Source organism: Miniopterus schreibersii, assembly GCF_964146895.1.
Source record: "Miniopterus schreibersii genome assembly, chromosome: 9".
Taxonomy (NCBI): Eukaryota; Metazoa; Chordata; class Mammalia; order Chiroptera; family Miniopteridae; genus Miniopterus; species Miniopterus schreibersii.
This window is the reverse complement of record NC_138118.1, coordinates 60,665,500-60,688,435: the sequence shown is the minus strand read 5'-3', so window position 1 is coordinate 60,688,435 and position 22,936 is coordinate 60,665,500. Positions and strand designations below refer to the sequence as shown.

The 22,936-nt window shown below is 34.6% G+C and overlaps 1 protein-coding gene across 21 annotated transcripts in view; it reads right to left on the bottom strand.

The window, feature by feature from the left end:
- The window catches only part of PPP1R9A (protein phosphatase 1 regulatory subunit 9A), a 229,092-nt gene that overhangs the window by 72,952 nt on the left and 133,204 nt on the right, over window positions 1–22,936 (bottom strand). For all 21 annotated transcript variants that reach the window (XM_081147245.1, XM_081147227.1, XM_081147229.1 and 18 more), the window contains exons 5-6: window positions 13,667–13,771; window positions 1,761–1,896 (exon numbers count right to left, since the gene is read on the bottom strand). In XM_081147245.1, the coding sequence (XP_081003371.1) occupies window positions 1,761–1,896; window positions 13,667–13,771 (241 nt within the window). The remainder of the gene's footprint in view (window positions 1–1,760; window positions 1,897–13,666; window positions 13,772–22,936) is intronic.

The window sequence follows — 22,936 nt, the reverse complement described above, 5'->3', positions numbered from 1 at the left end:
ATGAAACCATGTGGGATAGGCACCTTGCAAAGTGTCTAGCACTGAATATTTATTTACCCTGATTCCCCCTGAAAATATCTCCTTAAGAGACAATCAACTCTGCTTTCCTTACAAAAACAGGCAAAAAAAAGTCCATATGATGTTTTCCTAAGTATAAATGTTGAGTAACAAATATTCCTTTTGCATTTACTCAAATTATATTAGAGAATTATATATCTATATCTATATATATAGCATTAGCTGCTTGAGTCAAAAAATTTGGGGAATGAATGTGATCAATTCCTCAAAATAACTGGAAGAAGTGTGTAGTATATGATCTAAGAATTTCACTTGCAGAGCCCTAAAAAACTATTTTATTTTCCCTCTTTTCTTGTCAGACCAGACATTTTATTCCAGAGACTCACAGAATATTAGACGCTGGAAAGAATTCAGAGACTTAGCCCAATCCCTGTGCTTTGAAGCCAGAGAATGGAGGCCCACGGGGACGGGAAAGTTTGGTCTCCTCAGCTTCCACCACTTGATGTCACCCATACTCCCCTGAACCTCAGATCCAAATTGTTTCCAGCAGAGAGAGCAGGTAAAAACCAGACCTAAAATAGGCTTGTAGCCAAAGCAAACCAGTATCTCTGCTAAAACATCAAACACTAACACAGAAGATGGAAAACTAGGTAAGAAGAAAGTTCAAATATCTGAGGAAATCACTTTTTTAGTTTCTAAATCCAAAATAACATTTTCATATATAAATACTCAGGATAATAAAAAAAGTACTTGCTATTTCAAATGAATTCTACAAAGGAAAAAAATAAATCAACTAAATAGCATTCCGAGAGACTTTCACGTGAAGACTTTCTATTGTGTACTCTTTGATCGAAAGTTCACTAACGCACCATTTAAAATTTCCTACTATAATAAATGGAGAGTACATCCTCACAATACTACCAGCACATGAAAAGTTAATACACATCTGGGTTAAAACGTTCCGGCCTAAAGATACATGAAAAATACTTGAATGTCTGATTTGGCTAGGAAGCAAAAGAAGTTCGGGACGAAGAATAAATTCAGAGGAGTAGAGGTCGGACACACCGAGTTGCACTGTCCTCGCACCAGCTGGAGAGAGTACTCACCTCACCTGAATCTCTACTATGCTGCGGAGTCTGAAATGCTACCACCGAGCTGCTGACGGGCCTTCCGACCCGCCACATGAACCGCACGCGTGTTTAAAATAGAGCAGGCGGGATGGACCCGCGGCGGCCCCGGGCAGCAGGCCGGCGTCTGCGCGTCCCCGCGCGGTCCGGGCGGCCCGGCAGCCCCGCTCGGTCACCTGCTCCCGGGCAGAGCGCGGGGCGTCGGCTCCACGGGCGCGGGCGCTGCCGGAAAGGCGCGGCTCGGCGTCAGGGAGCGCGAACCGGCGCGCAGACCCGGGACGCGCCCTTCCTGCGCGCGCGCGTGCCCCTCCCACGGCCGCGGCCTGAGCTGTTCTGAGACAGCGTCATACGCTTGTGGAAAACGTGGTGAAGGCTGGAAAACACACAAATCCGAGACAGAGCATCACCTGACCCACACCGTAAGGGCAGCACTGTCCACACTGGGGCGTCCTCACTCTTCGCGGTCCCGGGAATTTCTGTAACAGCGTGACAAAGGGTGACTTATTGGGTCCCTTAGTCTGCGCGCTGTCGACGGAACACCATTACTTTGTGACTAACGAAAGCAAGTAATGTTTCTTATCCGTGAGGCCGAGCGCCCCGAGCCGCGGGACCCACCTCGTCGTCGTCGGCGTCGTACTGCGCGTAGTGCTGCTCCAGCAGCTCCCGCTGGCGCCGCTCCTGCTCCAGCGTCTGGCTGATGAGCTGCGCGACCTCGCTCACCTGGCCCGGCTTCTCGCGCCCGATGACAAACCTGCGGGGTCGGAGGAGACCGGTGTGGTCAGGCGGCCCGGGGGAAGGGCGAGGGAAAGGGCCCGAACTTGCCATCCCATCGGGTCCATGAAGCCTCAAAAATAATAATGATTAATAATAATAATAATAATAATCACCTCTATACTCTAACTGGGAGGCCTGGGTGGCAGGAGAAGTTATTTGAGGAATTAGAGTGATTTTTGCAGTAGCCTCCAAAAATGAACGAAAAAAATAAAGGATAATAAAAAAATTATTACCTTGGGAGAAGACAAACAGATGTATTACAGTACTTTACACATTTTTGATGCTCTACATATGGAAATAAACTCCTAATTTCCTGTACCACTGAACATAAGATTTCTATAATAATGTGCTCTTTATAACACAAAGACTGCCTGAAAACTTTGTGAGATACAGCATACCTCGGGTGAGTAAATATACAGAGAGTGGTGCCTCTTGCTAAGTTACTATAACTGGAGGTAAGGAATAAAGCGGGAACAAATGTAGTTTTTTTAGTCGGGGATTTAAAACGAAAAACTAAAATGAGAGGTGGTGACTTCACTTCTTTTGGAGAAAATGGTATGAAGAAGGATATGGCTTCAAGTAATAAAGGGACTAAGGAAAATATGCTGATAGCAATTCCTGTAAGAAAACAGCTATAAAGAAAAGGCCAGGCAAGCCATTTATTGCGAGCCACACTCACGGCACCTCCTCATTAATACTACGTGTTTGCTCAACAAATGAATATTCACTCAACATCCATCTCTTCACACTAATATATGGTTCTATCTTTGTTAAAAATACAAATAAAATGTCTTCATGATATAATTTCTCTGTATCATTTAACATCACTATTTTGGATGTGACTCTTAGTTGTTTCTGTACTAAACTGATACTTTCCTATGATAACACATCGCTGTATTCAATTATAATTTTAAGTGAAGTACTCTACATTTTCTGTTTAAATACAAAAAAGGTGCAAATTTTTATACTTAGATATTAATAATTGTTTTTAGAAAAGTTTTTATGAAGTTTCAAACAGGCCTTAATTCTGATGTTATGTGTGGGTGTTCATTTCGTCATTTGAACTGTTTTCCTTTAAGAATCAACTATAAAGAGAATTTGTAAAAACTAAATTTTCATCTTTATTCAGGTATAATTCACACACGATAAAGACATCTATTTTAAATGTAAAGGTCATTAAGTTTGACAAGTGTATAAACCTGTAAATACCATGTCAATAAAGATATAGAACATTTCCATCAACCCCACATACACCATCTCCCTTAACAGTAAATTGTACTCACCCTGAGCCCATATTAGATGTGTCTTTTCTAGAGTTTCATATAAATGGAATCATACAGTGTCTGGTTTCTTTGGCTCACTGTAATGTTTTGGACATTTATCCATATTGTTGCAAGTATCAGCAATTTGTTCCTTTTTATAACTGAACAGTATTTCATTGTACCAGACATACTATATTTGGTGTATCTATTCTTCTACTGATAGGTATTTGGGTTGGATTTTGGATATTATGATCAAAATTACTAACATTTGAGTGCAAGTCTTTGTGGGGACATTAATTTTCATTTCCCTTAGACAAATAATTAATAGTAGAATTGATCTTACATGTTAAGTATATGTTTAACTTTTTTAGAAATTGCCAAATTGTTTTTCAAAATGATGGTATCATTTTATATTCCTATTAGCAATGCATGAAAGTTGAAGTTGCATTAACTCCTCACCAACACTTAGTATTGTCTTTTAAAATTTTAGCCATTCTACTGGGTATCTAGTTGTATTTTATAATGGTTTTAATTTCCAACGCCCTGATGACTAATGATTTTAAGTATCTTTTCATGTGTTTTTTGACCATTCATATGTCTTCCTCAGTAAAATGTCTTTTCAAATCTTTTGACCATTTTTTTAAAAACCGGGTTGTCTGTGACTTTTTATTATTAAGTTATAATGGTTCTTTATATATTCTGGATATCTATTTACATATCCTCATCTATATATATTGCACATACATACATACAAAACACACACAAATAATATATGTGAATGTGCTGATTTATCTTCTTCTGCCAATCGTGGTTTACCTCTGAAATTTTCTATACTGATCTTTTATCTTCCTTTAAATGAATAATAGAGTGAGGTTTAAGAGAGTATAACTTACCTACTATAAATCTGACATGAGATTGAAGGGAGCAATTAATGTACAAAATGCATGTTAATCAAAAACAGTAGCCAAGCTCAAAGTATGTAAATTAGAATTCACATTCACTTAAGTTTAAAGAACTTAAGCCATAAGTTCTTTAAACTCATTTGAGAATTACATTGTCAGATCCTTTAGTTTAACAGTTTTCCCTAAGAATGTAGAAGCTTATTTCCTCTGCAAGGCAAGAGTTTAAAGTTAATCTAAACACAATTCAGAGAGAGAAAAGCATAAGATGTAGTCTACTTGCGAAATAGTTGGAACTGATTTTAATTGCAGATTTTAGAGATGAGTGAAGGATGTTAAGAAAGGCCTTGTGAGAAATTTTAAAGCAGATTATTTTTTAAGTCTAAATTATATCATAAGAAAGTACATAATTATATAATAGAATAATTAAAACTCCAATATGATGTGCAAGGTTCTACCTATCTTCAAAACATGACCCCTAATCCAAACCAGAATTATTTAGGAATGCTAAAGCTTAAAGGAAAAAATACCTATGATCAAAGTTTCCGAGGAAATAAGAATTGTTCCATGTGGCATAAGAAAGCATTTTAAATCATGAAGTCAGAGTTGCTCAAAATCACAGCTTGACTTTCCGAATTTACTACTACAATTTAACAGTATTCACTATTTGCCCAATATTAGTTTGAATTCAAAATGATGAAACAGAGTGATTTGAAACTGTATACGAAATAGACAATTCCTCTCATGAAATAGGAGAGAGTAACCAAAGAATTTATATGCATGTATGCACAACCCAAGGACACGGACAATGGTGGGGAGAGGGACTGGGGAGGGGGAAGGGACTGGGTGGAACAGGTCATTGGGGAGAAAAAGGGACATCTGTAATATTTTAAACAAAAATAAAACTTAAAAACAAAACAAAACAATAAAGATAAATTTAAAAAGTATATATATTAAAAAAAAAGTGTTATGTTAAAGTACACATCTCTTCATTCAGGCAGGTATCTTGGGTGGTGTTACACATCTTTAAAGTTCTGTAATTCAGTATAATTTATAGTGCATATTTGCCATATTAGAATTCATCTTGATAAGTATGGCCCAGAGAGAAAGCACCCAGAAGTGGAACTATTCTCTATTTTCCTCACTGAAATTAGTATCTACTCCCTGTGTCTAATAGAGTGATAAAATAATAAAATATGGTATGGACATGAAAGGACTTTAAGGCCTTATTACTATGACAAAAATGATTAAAAATCTCCCATTTGAACAATGTGTAACATTCAAATTACCTTTCTATATGTTCTTAAATGTTTGGTCTATTTTAAAGCTGTCTTTATAAATATGTCCTATAACAGCATATGTACAATTTAGCACATATAGAATTCAGTGGAAAACGTAAAATTTAAAGTAAGGTTATTATTTCAATTATGGATTCATACTCATAGTATGGATATGCTGTGATAGTATAACTTAGCGGTTAAAAGGGTCAGTAAAAGAGGAAAATGGCTTTGATAGGACAAATTCACTGAAACACAAACATGAGTTACTAGCTCTGTGAACTTGAATATTAACATTTCTAAGCCTTCATTCTATATTTGTAAATTAAATATAATAATTTTAACAAATAAATATATTATCCATACAAAAAGCTCAATGAATTACCTGGCACCTAGAGAGTATTTAATAAATGTTTACTCATTTTTACCTAGATATGTATTAATATTAGTATCTAAATAGGGGTGAGTGTATTTAAAATACCATCTGTACAAACCAATGACCTCTTACTTGAATCACACTAGTTTTGAAAACAGACTGGGTTTTTGTGAGTCAATTATAAGAAAAAGATAAAATACTTGCACTAGTGTGTTCTGAAAACGTTAGTATAAGTTACCCATTAAAGATCAAAGTGTGGATTATATGATCACATTACACTGAGTTTCAAAATCTTAAAAAATATAACAAAAGTCTGCAGCAATCAGTCCCTCTACATATGTGATATTTGTGCACAATTATATATATTTTAGATATTATCTCCCATTGAAATGACATATGTGTAGTCAAATTAGCCTGTTTCTAAACTTTTAGGTCCTTTAAAAATGTATTTTTTCTTGTTACTTACTCTCTCAACTTTTTTTCTTTGCTTCAACAAGAAATGGTGTGATCGTTTTATTTTTTTAGCTATAAGAATGAGGTAGCAGAACCCAAACTGTAATGGGTATTTAAATTAAAAATTAGGTCTTTTCTAAGGTTATGTATATATAATGGCAATACTAAAACTAAAATATACAATTAAGGTTGATGTTTTTAGCATGGCTTGTTTCTAGTGTTAAAACAAGCATCTTGTTTCAATGTGAATTATTTGGCTAAGAACTGCCCCCTCTATCCCTCAAGCTGAGATTCAATAGACAAAGTCAGATAAATCAGTATTTCTTTTTTTACCTATCATCAGAGCAAGCAATGCCCATATACTGTCCCTGGGAGTTTAGATGATGACAGTATATGGAATTCATCTGATTAGTTTATTGAATTCTCTGGTGACCAAACAAAAAATAACTATAAAATTGCACTTACAATTTGCTGAATTGAAGTCATAAAAATCCTACATGTTTTGTGTGACTGATGTGAGAGGTTATGTTGAAAAATGATTTATGAGTGCCTTGCTTTTCAGACAAAAGTTATTCTGGTAAAAGTGACACACTAGTCAAAATGGCATTTGATGCCAAAATTTAAAAATACTCAATGTGGGATTAAGCTAGTTTAAAAAAGGAAAAGCTATACCAGGATATAGTTATTAGTTTTGTGCAATCAATTATTTCATTCAGATATTCTTTAAACAAATACTTATTGTATGTACATCAAAATCTGGATATCTTTAAAAATCAAAAAGAAAAATAGCTGTACAAGACCTATTCTCCTTAGATAGTACTTGAGCTTTGGATCACAAAGTAATTGGTACTTCTAAACATTTTTGTAAAAAGTGTCTCATTTTTCCTGTTTGATCACATTTTATGCCCTTACTCTGAACTTGGTAGCTTTTTAAGTATTTCACTTAATTCTGCTTGAGCAAGTGGTGGTAAATGTATATCCAGCCACTTTCACTAAAACTTGCTGACAGTATTTAGAAGTTAAAGTCCTATACAACCAACATTTTGCCTCTTTCTTGTACTTGCATACCCTTACATATTTTTCCTTTCTAACTTGATATATGGTGAGCTATAACATATATATTTAATATTTAACATTTTAAAAATCCATCTAGGAAAATGTTGCTTTTAAAAGCTAGGCCTGTAATATCTGGACCTGAAATATTCAAACTTAATTGAAAGCAGTAGTTCTTTGAAAGGAATTTTGTATCTTACCCAGTTCTAATTGTCAGGACATTTTTTAATATTGTATTTCAATATTAAAAAAAAAGTATAGTCATGTGCTGCATAATGATGTTTCAGTCAACAATGGACTGCATATACAACGGTGGCCCCATAATTATAATGGAGCTGAAAACTTTCCATCGCCTGGTGACGTCATAGCCACTGGAACGCAGTGCAATGCCATTTCTTGCACATTTTGGTGATGCTGGTGTAAAGTATTTATAAAGTCTACAGCAGTGTACAGTGATGTCCTAGGCCTTCACATTCACTCACTGACACCCAGAGCAACTTCCAGTCCTGCAGGCTCCATTCCTGGTAAGGGCGCTATACAAGTGTACCATTTTTAATCCTTTATGTCATATTTGTACTGAGCTTTTTCTAAGTTTAGATGTGTTTAGTTACAGCAGTACCATTGCATTACATCTGCCTCCAATATTCAGCACAGTAACATGCTATACAGGCCTGTACCCTAAGAGCACTAGGCTGTACCGTGTAACCTAGGTGAATGGTAGGCCATGCCACCAAGGCTTTCACAAGCGCACTCTACGATGTTCACATGACCACGGGCTCACCTAACAAAGCACTTCTCAGAACATATCCCCATCAAGGGACATATGACTTCAGCTGAATTTTTTTTTAAAATTGTCTAACACATGCTACTTCAAGGACTACATGCTGTGCGGTAGTTAGAATTTAAATGGTATTTTCTAGAAAAGCTGTTTCCTCTCAAGAAATGACATTTCTCTATTTAAAAATTATCATTGATTTCTCAGGTTTAAATATTTATGCACATAACTACTTAAAAGGAAATTTTAAAAATGTTAATCTACATACAGTGACATCAGGAAATATCTCATTGAGCCAAAGTCTTCTTTAAAGTAGTTTTTTGAAGTCTCCACTGTTTTTAATCTTTTTATCACCAGTCAGTGACTGTTGGTCATTTTCACATATATAAGACTAAGAAGTTCTGCTGCCCCTGGTGTGAAATCCACCATGGCTGCTCCTCTTGTCTGTGGGAAAGGGCGTAGTCTTAGGAGTAACATAAACACAAAATCCAGTCTTTCCTAAACACTTTAAAAATTTTCAGGGTTCTTCTTAAGATAGGGTATTTGACAGTAAAATCAATTACAAAGGTGGGAAAAAAGTAGGTTTACACTTGTGAGTATGCAAAACATGGGGTTTGGTCTTGTATTATTTATTAATTATTGTATTACTTATAATTACTATGAACCTACTTTTGCCCACCCCTGTATACTGTGGGATATACAAATTGTGTATATCAATTTATTGGTTAAAGGACATCTGAACTCAAGTTTTTCCAGTTTTCAGCGATTACAAACAAAACTCCTATGAATATGCAAATGAATCTTGGGTTGATAGATGTTTTTATTGTTTCTGGGTATATAGCTAGGGGTAAAACTGCTGGCTGGTATGGTAAGTGTGTATTTTAATTTGTAGGAACCTGCCATGCTGTTCTGCAAAGTGGCCGTGCTATTTTGCATTCCTGCTGGCAGTGAAGGAATGTTAGAGCTGTTCCACATCCTTGTCAGTGCAAAGCATTATCAGTCTTCTAAATTTCAGCCCTTCTACTGGGTGCATAGTAGTACCTCACTGCCAATGGAATTTGCATTTCCCCAATGATTAATGACGTTGAGCAGCATTTCATGTGCTTAACTGTGTATCTTCCTTGGTGAAGTGTCTCTTTAATTGATTTGCACATTTTTAATAGGGTTATATATCTTCTTAATGAACTTTAAGAGTTCTTCATGTCTTCTAAATAACAGTCCTTTATCAGATAAATGTTTTGCAAATATTCAGTCTTTAGATTGCTTTTTTCACTTTAAGAGCATTTTTCAAAACAAATGTTTAAATTTTTGATGCAGTTTACTATTTCTTTCTCTTATTGTTCTTGCTTTTGTGTCTTAAAGATCCTTGATTAACCCAAGATCATTGAGATTTTTGCCTGTCTCCTAGAAACTTTATAGTTTCAGCTGTTGCACTTCAGTCTATGATCAATCTTGAGTTAATTTTTGTATAGACTGTGGAAGGAAGGTCAAGTTTTGTTTTTCTTAAATGTAGTTATCCACCCTGGCCAGTGTGGCTCAGTTGGTTGAGCACTGTCCCATGGACCAAAAGGTCATGGGTTCAATTCCCATTAAGGGCACATGGGTTATGGGCTCTATTCCCAGTAGGGGGTGTGCAGGAGGCAGCTGACTGATGTTCCTCTCTCTCTCTCTCTCGCTCTCCCTTCCTCTCTCTCTCTAAAAAATCAATAAAAATCTATTTTTAAAAATGTAGCTATCCAGTTATTACAGCACTGGTTTCTGAAAATACCATTATTTCCCATAATGAATTACCCTTCGTGCATTAGTCAAAAATCAATTGTTTATGTCTGTGCAGGCCTATATTGGAACTCCCTATTCTGTTGCATTAATCTATATTTCTATCCTTATGCCTAAACAAGACTGTTGTGATTAGTCTAGCTTTCAGGCAGTAAAAGTCCCCAACTTTGTTCTTTTTAAAAAATGTTTACTTCTACAAAAAAAAAAAAAAAAGAGAGCCTTCTGAGATTTTCACTGAGATGGTGCTTAATCTGTAGATTTGGGGCGAAACTGAAATCTTAACAATATTGAGTATTCTGATCCATAAACATGGTCTATTTCTTCACTCATTTAGGTTGTCTTTATTTTCTCTCAGAAGAATTTTGCTGAAATATTCAATATATTATGACAAGCTATCCTTAAATATTTTTTATGTCATCATGAATGCTATTAAATTTGAATCTTCAATTCTTTGCTATTGCTAGTATATAGGCACAGAATTGATTTCTGGACATCAGCCTATCTGCTGTAACCTTGCTTGACTCACTTATCAGTTATGGTAGCATCTTTTGTAGATTCCTTAGGATTTTCTACATAGATGACCACGTCATCTGTGAATAAAGTTTTACTTCTTCCTTTTAAATCTACGTGTTTTCCATTTACCAATGCACTGAGCCAGGCCCAGGCTTTCCATACCCAGGAACACAGAAGGGGTTTGGGCTGACCCACTTCTTCAAAGTGCCTAATATGCTTTTTGACTCATATAAATAATGGAGGATTGAAAAACATATATCCGCTTGGAAGTTATCGTATTAAAATACTTGTATCATGAGGTCTCTAGTGTGTTAAAAAATGGCATATTAATGGGGTCTTCATTAGAACTATTAGTTCATAAAACCTGCTATAGCAACTCAAAGTTTAATAAAATAAAGCAGACTAAGAGGTCAGATAAAAGGCGATTCTCTATGAGTGTGGGTGAAGTCACAGAACTTCACTGAGTGATTTTGATTCATATCCAAATGCTGGCACCAATTTCATATACATTTTCAGGAAATAAATAAAAATCTTGATTTCTAATACTTAAAAGTTAATCACTATCCTAATTTTAATTTTCTCATCACCATTAGCTTATGTTTCTCCTTCCTGGCTCTTTAAAGCCATGAGTTCCAACAAATTCCTCCCAGATCTGTGCTTAGTAGTTAGCAAAATACAAACTAAATTGAATAATTTTTAGATACCCTTTAAAAAAATAAATTTTAGTAACCAATGAATGTGGTAGCTAAGTACCAATGAATAAGAAATATAGAGCCACACGTATTTTTAATTCTCAGTTGGAAACAGTTCATTAAACCTACAGGTCTAGGTTTTGGATCCTGTTTTTGTATTAATACTTTATGAAGAACTACCATATAAAAAAATTCAGGGGACTGAAATATTATTTTTAATAAGTTAAAATCGAGAAAAGACTTTTTTCCTTACATTCAGTTAATTAAGATACTGGTTTACAAAATTTCAGTCAATTAAAAGACACAGGGTTAAATAATTTGGGGGAACAAAGAGGCTAACGTCCCATTTTGATATCAAGATTTTTGCAAAGTGAACTGGGAAATAAGATGTATGCCTTTATTTTTATTTTTAATTTATCTTTATTATTGAAAGTATTACAGATGTCCCCTTTTTTCCTCCACTGACCCCTTCCAACTCGCTCCCACCCCCTCCCCAGGCCTTCACTGCACTACTGTTCTGTGCCCATGGGTATGCATATATACATGTAAGTTCTTTGGTTAATCTCTTCCCACCACCCCCGTGTCCCCTCTGTGATTCATCTGTTCCATGTTTCCATGTCTCTGCATTTATTTTGTTCATCAGTTTATTTTGTTCATTAAATTCCACATATAAGTGAGATCCATGATACCTGTCTTTCTCTGACTTCTTTCACTTAGCATAGTACTCTCCAGGTCCCTCCATGCTATCTCAAAGGGCAGGAGACCCCTCTGTTTTACAGCTGCATAGTAAGATGCATGGCTTTAAAAAAGGAAAGTAGAATGTCCTATAACCTCAAAGTCAAAAAAGTGGAATGAATGGTTAGTACACCAGGAAGAAGTGATAACTAGGGGATAGTGAGGTCAAGGAGTACTTCCTGGAGGGGAAAGAATCTGAAATATGTTCTTCAAGATAAGGAGGTCCTAGTGTATTTTGAACATAAAAAATGGCATAGAGAAAGGCATGAAAAACAGATTCACAAATCACATTCGAAGGATAACAACCACATTATTACTGACTGCACCAGACCATGAACATAGGAAGAGGTAAGCGATAAGATCCGGTAATGAAAGATCTTTAATACCAGGATAAAGAACCTGGATTCTGCCCAGAGTGGAGGGCTACTACTGCAGGTTAATGAAGAGGAAAGAGACATGAGGGATGCAGAATTACCATTTCAACCCACAGGTCTTAGTTGTACTACTAGAGTTACACAGAATGAGTCAATAGCTTTTTCCAATAGCCCTTCATATATTTGGAGTTTCAAAAAAGGAGAGAATGAAATCAGGGAGACCAGCTGAGAAGCTGTTGGCCATCTGTACAAGGCTTGAAATGATAACAGCACAACATTACGAAGAGGAAGAAAGAAATGACTATGATTACATCTAACTACAAACTTTTTTCCAACTGAGAAATGTTTTCATAAGTTGAATGCGTATCTTATTTCACTTTTAAATTCACTTTAAAGCCTAATGGGCAGCTTCAAAACCAAGTCCTATACTGACACAGGAAAATAGTCTCAACAGACAGCAATCTCCAGAAAGACAATCTCGTGTACTGAGGGGACAGTATGGTTTGTCCTGTGCTCTTCCCAATTATTGTACATACTTTCTCAGGACCATGAGTACCCTTGAAGCATAAATACAGCACCCATAAAAGCCACTGGGGTTGCATTTCTTAAACATTTTCTTCAGCATTAACGGGTGCTTTCCAACTGAAAAAGTTTAAATTCTAGAACTTAAACTCACGCTTGTGCAACATAAAATATGCTGCAATGAAATCATAACTTTACCCTCTTTAGATCAATTAACTCATCAATATTTTCAGAACATTTGGTCATTTCATTTTGATGACAACACTAAAACACCTTCATAATTATACATACTAACTAATGTCCCCTTATGTGTTCCTTCATAGAATGTTTGGGAAAGTATAACGCATAAGCAATATTTATTTAAAAATAAGTACCCTATGACCAAATAAAACAAATTTCAAATTTTGACCTTATTTGGCTCAGGTACAATTTTCAGAAGCCCAGGCTTGGATATAATTTCCAAGGTCCAAAAGAATGTACCCTCTGTCCTGTTAAAGTTGGAATAGCTATAATTTACCAAAGAGTAGTCTTGCCTGTTTCTTTAAAACAATAAAAAGGTTTTTAAAAATGCATGTATTAACCTCAAATCATTCAGCCTGTTTGTCTAAATAACATGTTTCATTGGATATATGTGTAATCATTTCAATTACAATTTACTGTGTAACTGGTTTTATTAAAAGGATTTGAGGCCTAAAGTCATATTTATTGAGACTACAACTAGAAATTCTATCTTCCTAGCTTTCTTATTGTATTAGCAATAAAGCACACTAACACAGCTCAATAATTAGCCATACTGATTCACACTGCACACCACATATCTTCTTGTATTTCTAGACTACTATAAGTTTTGGTTTTAAATTACATTCACATGAACTAATTACAATAAAGAAAAAATTAAAAAGTAAAGGCAAGTTTTTAGCACTTAGATTAGATAAAATTATCATTGTAATTACATATATTTATAGTTATAATCATGGAGAACTTAAATTTAACAGAATATCATGTAACCAAATTGTACATATCTGAAGCCACAAGTTTACCTGACGTTGCCCTTGGTGTTCCTGAGAACTGTCGCAGCAAAATTCTGCGTGACACCCACCAAGCTGATGCCATCCACTTCCACGATCTGGTCATTGACCTGAATTCTTTGGGAAGAGGGAAAAAATTACCCACAATTAATTTTTACAATAACACTTTACCATAAATGAGTTGACAAAACATTTGATTTTTAAGATACTCTTATTGATACAAAATTTGTCTTTTATATATAAGTTCTAGATCTTATTCAAATGCTTAATGTTTTTAAAAGATCATTTTGAAAAACAGAAATAAGCAATACTAAATGAAGAGATCCAGTTTAGCCAACATCCATATTCCTATCACAGAGTCGGTAACTGTCAATGTATCACGTACTTATATCTTTTTTTTGTCTTTAAAAATCACTTAAAACATAACAGATCCAGTTGAAATACACTTTGGGCCTCATATCTACTCTGACCTCTCCTCTCTAAGGAAAAACCACAAAAAGAATTGCAGGGAATCCTTCATATATGTAAATTCATACACACACACACACAGAGGTGTATATGTGTGTGCATATATATTATTTATGGTTAGGAGCAATATACAGTATTAGTCTTGTTTAGTGTATAATGCTTTTAAATTTATATACATATTTTATATATATATCATTTTTTTATTCTTCATAATAAAGTATTTCAATCATGAAAAAATGCAGATGGAATTAGATAATAAACACTCACGTACCCAATACCCAACCTTATCAAATCTTACCACTATGTAATATTTGAGTCAGTTTTTTCCTAAATAAATTTATTACAGAAAAGCTGAAGTCCCTTTATTACTTGTCCCTAATTCTATTCCATTCACTGCTTCCACAGAGGTAACCATCATACTGATTTTTATGGTTAGCCTTTTTATTGATGTTTTGAAATGGAAGTAACATGTATGCATGAATAGGCATAATATGTGTACATTTCCAGTTTTCAAACTTCATCGCAAATCTCTTTTCTACAAATTAGTTTGCTTCACTCAATATTATATATGAGATTTATCCATGGTTATAAGTACAATTTTAGCTAGTTCATTTTAACAACCGTATGGTATTATTTTTATGAATATACCAAAACATAGTCATCCATTTTTTTGCAGATGGACAACTGTATTGTTTTAAGTTTTAGCAATTATGTGTACTGCTGTAAGAACATATTTCATACACGTCTCTTTACACACACGTATGAGTTTCTCCAGGATATATATACCCAGAAATAGAACTCCTGAGTCAAAAAACAGAGGCATTTTCAACTTGAACAAGTTGACAAATTTCAGTTCAAAATGCTTACACCAGTGCATATTCTCAGCAGCACTACATGAAAGGTTCTGACTCTCCACACACTCACCAACACTTGGTACACTCAGACCTTTTACATACTGCAGATCTTGTCAGTGTGAAAAGACATCACATTGTTATTTTGACTGCATTTCCCTGATTACTTATGTGGTTGAATGTATTTTCTTGTTTTTAAGAGTCAACTGTTGACTTTTGCACACTATTAGATTATGTCTTTTACCCATTTTTGTTGATGCTGGGTTATGTCTTTTTTTTCTTATTGGTTTATATGTTTTCATATATTCTGCATACTAACACTGTTTCAATTAGATATGTGGCAAATACTTTTTCCCCAATCTGTAGCATGTCTTTTCACATTTCTTTGGAAAACAGTGGTTATGAGGAAAACAATTTAAATAAAAATACATAATTACATTTATAATTTTAGCTTTATATTAGGTAGTTTTTGTGTTTTGTTTAAGAAATCCCTTTCTGCTTCAAGATTATATAAAATTATTCTATACTTTCTTCTAAAGGTTTTAGCATCTTGTTTTTCTGCATTTAGTTAGTTATCTATCTAGAAATTATTTTTATTTTGATTTGTTAGCAATCTATTTTAATTTTTTCCAAGTATATAAATGATTGGCTTAACAACATTTAAGAAAGAGTCCCTTTTATTCCACTGATTTGTAATGGTTTTCAAATGTGCATCAACTTGCTTTGGATTCTCTATTAGTTCCTTCTGGTCTATCTCTGCATACTATATGGCTTCATAATTAGTTTTGAGATTTCACAGGGCAATCTCCTTTACCTAGTTCATGGCCTTCAAAAATTTGAGCTATTTTTGTGCTTCTCTTTATAATTAGCTTTGGATTTACTTGCCACGTTCTATAAAAACACTTGCTGTTGTAGTAAAATTATACTGACACGGTGACAGAAGATATCTGACTTTGGGTGATGGGCACACAGTGCAATATACAGGTCTTGTGATACAGAAATACACACCTGAAGCCTACATGATCCTATTAACCAATCTCACCCCAATAAATTTAACTTAAAAATATACTGATTTTTAAGATTAATTTATGGAAAAATGTTTTCTTTATCATGTTGACTCTTCCCATCAATAAAAATGAGTGCTACTATAATTATTCTGGGCAAGTGGCATGTATATCATGTTGTGCCATGTGTTATGCAAAATTATTTAAAGCTTAGAAACAGAAATAAAAGGAGAGTGACATTTCCTTTCAATGTTGTATAGGTATATTATTTATCAGGCCCAACCAAGGATAATTTGGGGGAATGTATTTTAATTGATCCACCATTTAAAATTGATTAAAAATCCTGGACATATTGTAATTGCATGTTAATTTGTAGATTTTTGTCCTGAAAAAATGCAGACACTTTTCTTCTGTTAGAAAAGATAATCCCAAAGTCCATAGTTTATTTCTCCGTAGAATACTAACCAGTTTTGTATCAAACTTGCAATGTTATTCCAATATTACTTTATTAACTTGACTTTAAATGCCTACTCCTAAAATGTTCTTTGAACTACATTTACCATTTCCCTGATTCTCTTAATTAGTGAGTTGAATACAGTTTGATACATGTTCATTTTATATTTATGAAAGTCATCTTTTTAACTCCTTGACTATTAGCCTATAATGGATTTGAAGGTTCCACCAAGATGCCAGAGTAGATTCACAAAGCCAATTCAACTGTATCGCCACAGAAATGCACCTCATTTAAGACCAGCCACATCTTAGCTTGGTCTCCAGAGTGATTCTAGAGCAGCAATAGAATTCTATCTTTGCTACTACATTTTTTCCAATTTAGTACTCTTGGTTTTTTCCCCTGGTTCTTGGCCAGTTTAGGTCTGGATCCAGTTTGTACCAGATAACAACAATAAATAATTTCCCACTGATAGCAGCAATGATTGGGAATGCAATTTTAGAACCTGACCATTCAAGACCTCTACTGGGATTGATTATAGGGGTCTATTATCATTACCTATTATCATGTGAGAGATGCTAAAAAATCTGAGTTGCTATCCTTTAATTTATCTATTTGTGAGCTCAAAGTATTTCATTTAAAAATTTAATGGACACTAGAAAGGAAAAGAGCCCTTGGAAATCCTGACCAGAGCGTTTCTGTGTTTCTTTGATCATTTAACCTGTTTCTGAGGTTGCAGAGATGAAGCTACAAACTCCCTGGTGGCTGTAACTGAGAGAAGCCATTATGTCTCAGTGTGTGCACATGAAGTATGTTTCTAACCTAGGAGGGTATTTAATAAAGAAGTGATCATCTAATCGGTTCATAGAGAATACTAAGCACTTTCATAACTCTTATATTCTGGTATATAATGAAGACTTTAAATGAGCTAGACACTTAAGGAAAAAATGCTTTTTAAAAACTGCTAGAAGCTCAGAAATATTTTTTATAAGAGCCCAAATTCACATTATAAAAGCGAGTCTTTGAACAATAAATAAAAGTATTAATTTTGGTTTAAAACACACAGCTTAAAACATGATTTCCAAGATATCTAGTTATCTCCAAAACCTTGGTCATAAAACACAGCTTTTAATACTATATATGAGAAGCACTCTAAAATTTCTTTCGAAAAACAAAAGCTCAAAATCCTGTGTACTAATTCCCCCTCACCCATTACATTTTTTTGAGAAAATGTCTTTTTGGCTTTGACTTAGAGATTACAGATCCTTGAATCCAAAAGATTGAGTCCAGTTATGTTATGGTTATACATATATGTGTCTTTAATAAAGAACACGTAACTGAAATGCTTCAGTCTAAACGAAAATTTTTTAGTCCACTGCCACAGTCACTATCATCAATTATCAATTAGCATGTGCTGATTTTAGAGAATATTTTAAAGTTATAAATGTAATACATGTTCAAGGTTAAAAATTTGGAAAATGTGGAAATACATAAAGAAAAAAATAAAAATCTCATGTAATCCAACCAACCAGAGCTGACCACTGTTAAGATTATGCTGGTAAATTACCTTCCAAATTATTTGGTTTTTTTCCTTACTTAACAAAATTAGGATCATTTAAATATATAGTTTTGTGGAATTTTATACTTTTATTCATCAAGATAATATTTGTTGAGTGCTTTCTCAATGTCAGGCAATGTGCTATGCTCTTTATTATTGTATCTTATTTAATCCTGCTAATAGCCCTAATTAAATATATTATTATTATCATTATTACTTCTGTTTTACATATAGGGAAGCTTTGGCTCCTCCTATACAGTCATAGTAAATAAGTGGTAGAGCCCAGCTGTGAACCTAGGATATATGACTCCAGAGCCTATACTTAAATAATACATTATATCACACTATTAAATACTATTCTACAACAGACATTAAGGATATATCATGCCCTAGTTTTATATATGTAAACCACTTGCATACTGTTATACTAGTATGTTGTTTCAAGGTGTTTCTTTGAAATCACTTCCTAGGAGTGGGATTATGTGTCAAGGTACATTACATTTTAAATGCTAAACTGCCCTTCAGAAAGGTTGTCCAGTTTGTTTGTACTCCACCTAGCAGTGTTACAAAGTAGTCTACTGCACCCACATTAAAACTTAATATTGTGTTATAAAATATTATAATAACTTGGTAAGTGAAACATTATTTTTAACTTTTAATTTCTTGTCTTTGAGCCTCTTAAGATGTTTACTGGACACTTATATTTCTCTTTTTTTGTAAATTATTTCAGTTTGCATTTTTCCTGTTAAATTTTTTACAAATATGTTATCATCTGTTCTTTAATGCTAATTTCCACAAATAAGTGGTCCATAGCAACTGTCTTCACTTCTAAACTACATAGAACTTTCTCCTCTACTCCCCGAATCTGATAACAAGAACAATAAAGTACAATAAACAGAATTAAAGTGCAACTCTGAACTTAAACACAGTAAAAATTCTGTATTTAGGTTCTACCCTTAATTTTCTTCTAATTTATTGCTTTGAAAATTGTTTGCCTACTTTTTGAGACATCCTGTAAATTTTTCTTAGACCCAATCTTCTTAAACTGTTCAGTCTATTATAATTGCTAATTTTTAATAAGTGACTCACCCAGAGCAACTTCCAGGCCCACAAGCTCTATTCAAGGTAAGTGCTCTATACAGGTATACCATTTTTTATCTTTTATACCACATTTTTACTATGTCTTTTCTTTGTTTAGATACACAAATACCATTGTGTTACAATTGGCTACAGTATTCAGTACAATAACATACTATAAGGGCTTGTAGCCAAGAAGCAAATACGCTATACCATATGACCTAGGTGTGTAGTAGCCTATACCATCTAGGTTTGTGTAACTGCACTCTAGGATGGTCCTACAATGACAAAAATCACCTAATGATGCATAAAGTGGCATATGACTATATATACAACTCTGAAAATGTTACAAAGTTACTGTAACTTTGCATTATATTAAAAAGTGAGTTCATCCTTGCCCTTTAAGAAGTAAAAATAGTATGTGTGGCTATGGAAAATGATATTTGCTAGTCTGCTAAATTGTTTCTGTATGATAGGTAATTATTATCAAAGTCCTATCTGCCAGTGAAGGTTGTTAAATAGAAGTTATTTAAGTAGGGCACAAGTTCAATTTAATATGGATAACTGAGACTATGCTAGAAGCACTAGTGACAGAAAAAAATAATTGTGCAGATGACCTAATGAAATGAATTTTTGTATTTCTAGAAAAAGGATAGTAGTTTAGACCTAAAGCAAAGTGTCTGCCAGTTCTAAAATATGAAAGAACATAATGAACATCAAAGCTTGAGTACGTATATTGAGAAAGGTTTGAAGAAGTGATTTTTATTTGCTTGAATCTCTTTCCCTGAGGATAATTTTTAACTTTTTAAAAATCCTCGCCCAGGGATACTTTTTTTCCATTGACTTCAGAAAGTGTGGAAGGGAAGGAAGGAGGGAAGAAATGGAAGAGAGGAAGGGAGGGACAAAGGGAGGGAGGGGGAGAGAGACAGAGAGAGACAGAGAGAGAAAGAGAAACATGGATGTGAAAGACATTGATTGGTTGCCTCCCGCATGTACCCTGACTGGGGCTGGGATCAAACCCAAAACCTAGGTAAGTGCCCTGACCAGGAATCAAACCCACAATCTTCTGGTGCACAGAAGGATGCTCTAACCCACTGAATCACACTGGCCAGGTAAGAGGATAACTTTTAGATGCAACCTCACAGAACAGTTAATAGTGAAAATCTCTCTCAAGTCTTGGCTCATAATTAGAAGCATAGAAAAGCCAAGGGATGAGTGCTGGCAGTAAAAATTAAATGGGCAGCTCTCTGCATCAGACCAGCCCACGGTATGAAGAATATAATCTGGATTTTCCAAAAATTTTCCAGAATAGCAGAGAAAACAGACTGTTTTCCACAGGAAACACTGTCCACTGGAATAGAATTTATGGGAATGTAACAGGCTAATCTGTAAAACGGAACCAATCTTGAACATTTCCTCAACAGCTTCCATGTGCTAATAAACACATGTGTGCAACACTACTGCTCTTCAACTGCAGTCTGGTATTTCTGCTACCCCTCAATTCTGAATCTATAAACCAGTTACCAAGGGGGTAAGGCTAATAAAAATATATAAGGTGGATTATTTGGGGGTTTGTTTAATGTTATTGGGTAGTTATTTATTGACATGATGTATTGGACAAGGGGAAACAAAAACAAAAACTCTACCTCACAGGGCTTATGTAAACAAGGCAACCAACAATGAATGAAAGGGAGACCAGCTGGAGCAACAGTAATGAACTTTGGTTGACAGAGTCTTCCCCAGAATGCTAGATAATGAAGCTCTAAATTCATACAAAAACACACACTCATCAAAGCAGGAACAGCCCAACTCTCTAAGGGGTGAACAAGCAAAACATTTGATTAGAAGAGTGACACAGGAGTGTGGGTACAGAGGCAAAACCATGGACTAAGGAATTCTGACAGGTAGGCACAATTAAAACGGCAGTTTCCATTTAGGGTTGTCCCAGGCTTGAAGGGCACAGATGGGCATGACAGGAGGGAGAGTTTGCTGCAGGGTCTGCATAAGAACAGGACTCTTCAACTGTTTTCTATGTTGGTGTTTCCCAAAAGATGGTCAAAAACAATTCAAATTATTTGAAAACCAACACTTGAACAAGGGTAAATTAGCACCTTAATTTCACTTCTGATATTTTCCCCCAAACCTGAAAAGAACAGTGCTGTAAAATGATGGCATGCAAAAGGTTGAGAAAACACCTCAGGAGATAGAAACAAAGCAGATCCCAAACACATTTCCAATTTGCCTCTTTAGTACAGCATTGTTACTATCTTTTGTGAGTAATCACCCACGTAATTTATTCTATCAGTACTTTCAACTGCGTTATTATAAAATTCATTTCACTTTATAGATTCGTTAAAGAGGACTGAAGAAACAATTAGTGTGTTAAGGTGTCCTATGTATAATCATAAAATTTATGGCAGCAAAAACTAATGGTTAATATATTTAATATTATTTTACTATAAAATTAGAACTAAAACAGAAGGTGGATATAGTTATGCCACTCAGCTAAATTACAAGCTACCCTCTAGGAAGCAAGGTTGCAGGGGATGGGGGGAAGAGGAGGGGGAGGGAGAGAAGAAAAAGAAGAGAAGAAACATAAAAAGAAAAATGTTAGACCCCAGTAAATGTTTTGAAAGTGACTGAAGCACATGCCTTCACTCACTCAAACATTTATTGTGTCAGGCAGGCATCATATGAAAAGGCACAGACAGACATGAAAAGGTCGACAAAAGAAACTGAGAAAATGGGCCATAATATCAAAGAATAAGGAGACTCCAAACTTTCTAACTATACTGGATAACGCCGGAGATAAACAGCCACGGCAAAATTTTAAAAGTACTTAAAGTGTGGTGAGAGTCTGAGATGTTTGTAAGGGGTAAAAGCAATCACAGTAAAAGGGCTTCTTGTGCTGGGGTGGGAAGGAGGAGAAAAGAATTTTCTATATAAGCCTGTTTTTCAACATCCCTTGAAAATAGTTTCACCACATCTGAGATTAAATTGAAATCGTTTTCTGAAATAAGAAAAAGTTATTAACAACCTAAAGCAAGCTAGAAAGGTGTAACACAGACATACCCTTTTCAAAGTGAAAAGATCTATAAAGTACATCTAATCCAGAACTTCAATTTTGTTCATAACTAGTTCTTAAGAGTCCCTTTTCCGAAATCACATGATGATAACTTCATTATTTTTAGTTGTAGTTTAAGCTATATATGCAAATATTACTTATTCTCTATGGAAAAATTAAATATTCCATATTAGCTGAAATCCACCTCCCCCCCCAAAAAAACCCACAGACTAGAGTCATTCAACACTTTGATGTGCATTAATTCTCAGTCAGAGAGAAAGATAGACAGAGAGAGAGAGAAAGGGTAGGTTTGAGGATGCATGAATAGAAAACATGAACATAAGAATGGAATCATACAAATCATAATGTTTTGTAAATCCTTAACACAATATTTTTCTATATCCATAAGCATATATAACATAACTTCAAAAATTATTACTGACTGGAGGCAGCTACCAACTGTCCCTTTTGTAATTTTTTTATACTGATACCTTTTAAATAATGAAAATTTAAATACTGTGCAAATGAGCACACAAATAATAGTGGCAATAATAACATAATAATATTAAAGATGCGAACACTACCATAGGTCTAATAATGAGACCACTTATTTTCATATATGTGTGTGTGTGTGTGTATATACTCAATTTTAATACACATATAAAATCAAAGGTATGGATTGAAAGATCTCTAAAATCCTTTTGGCCTCCAAAACTTTAACATATTGTACATATTTTATACATCTTCATATTAGTTTTTCTTAAGACTTCACATAACTATTTTCTTAGTAACTTTCAAACTAATTCCTA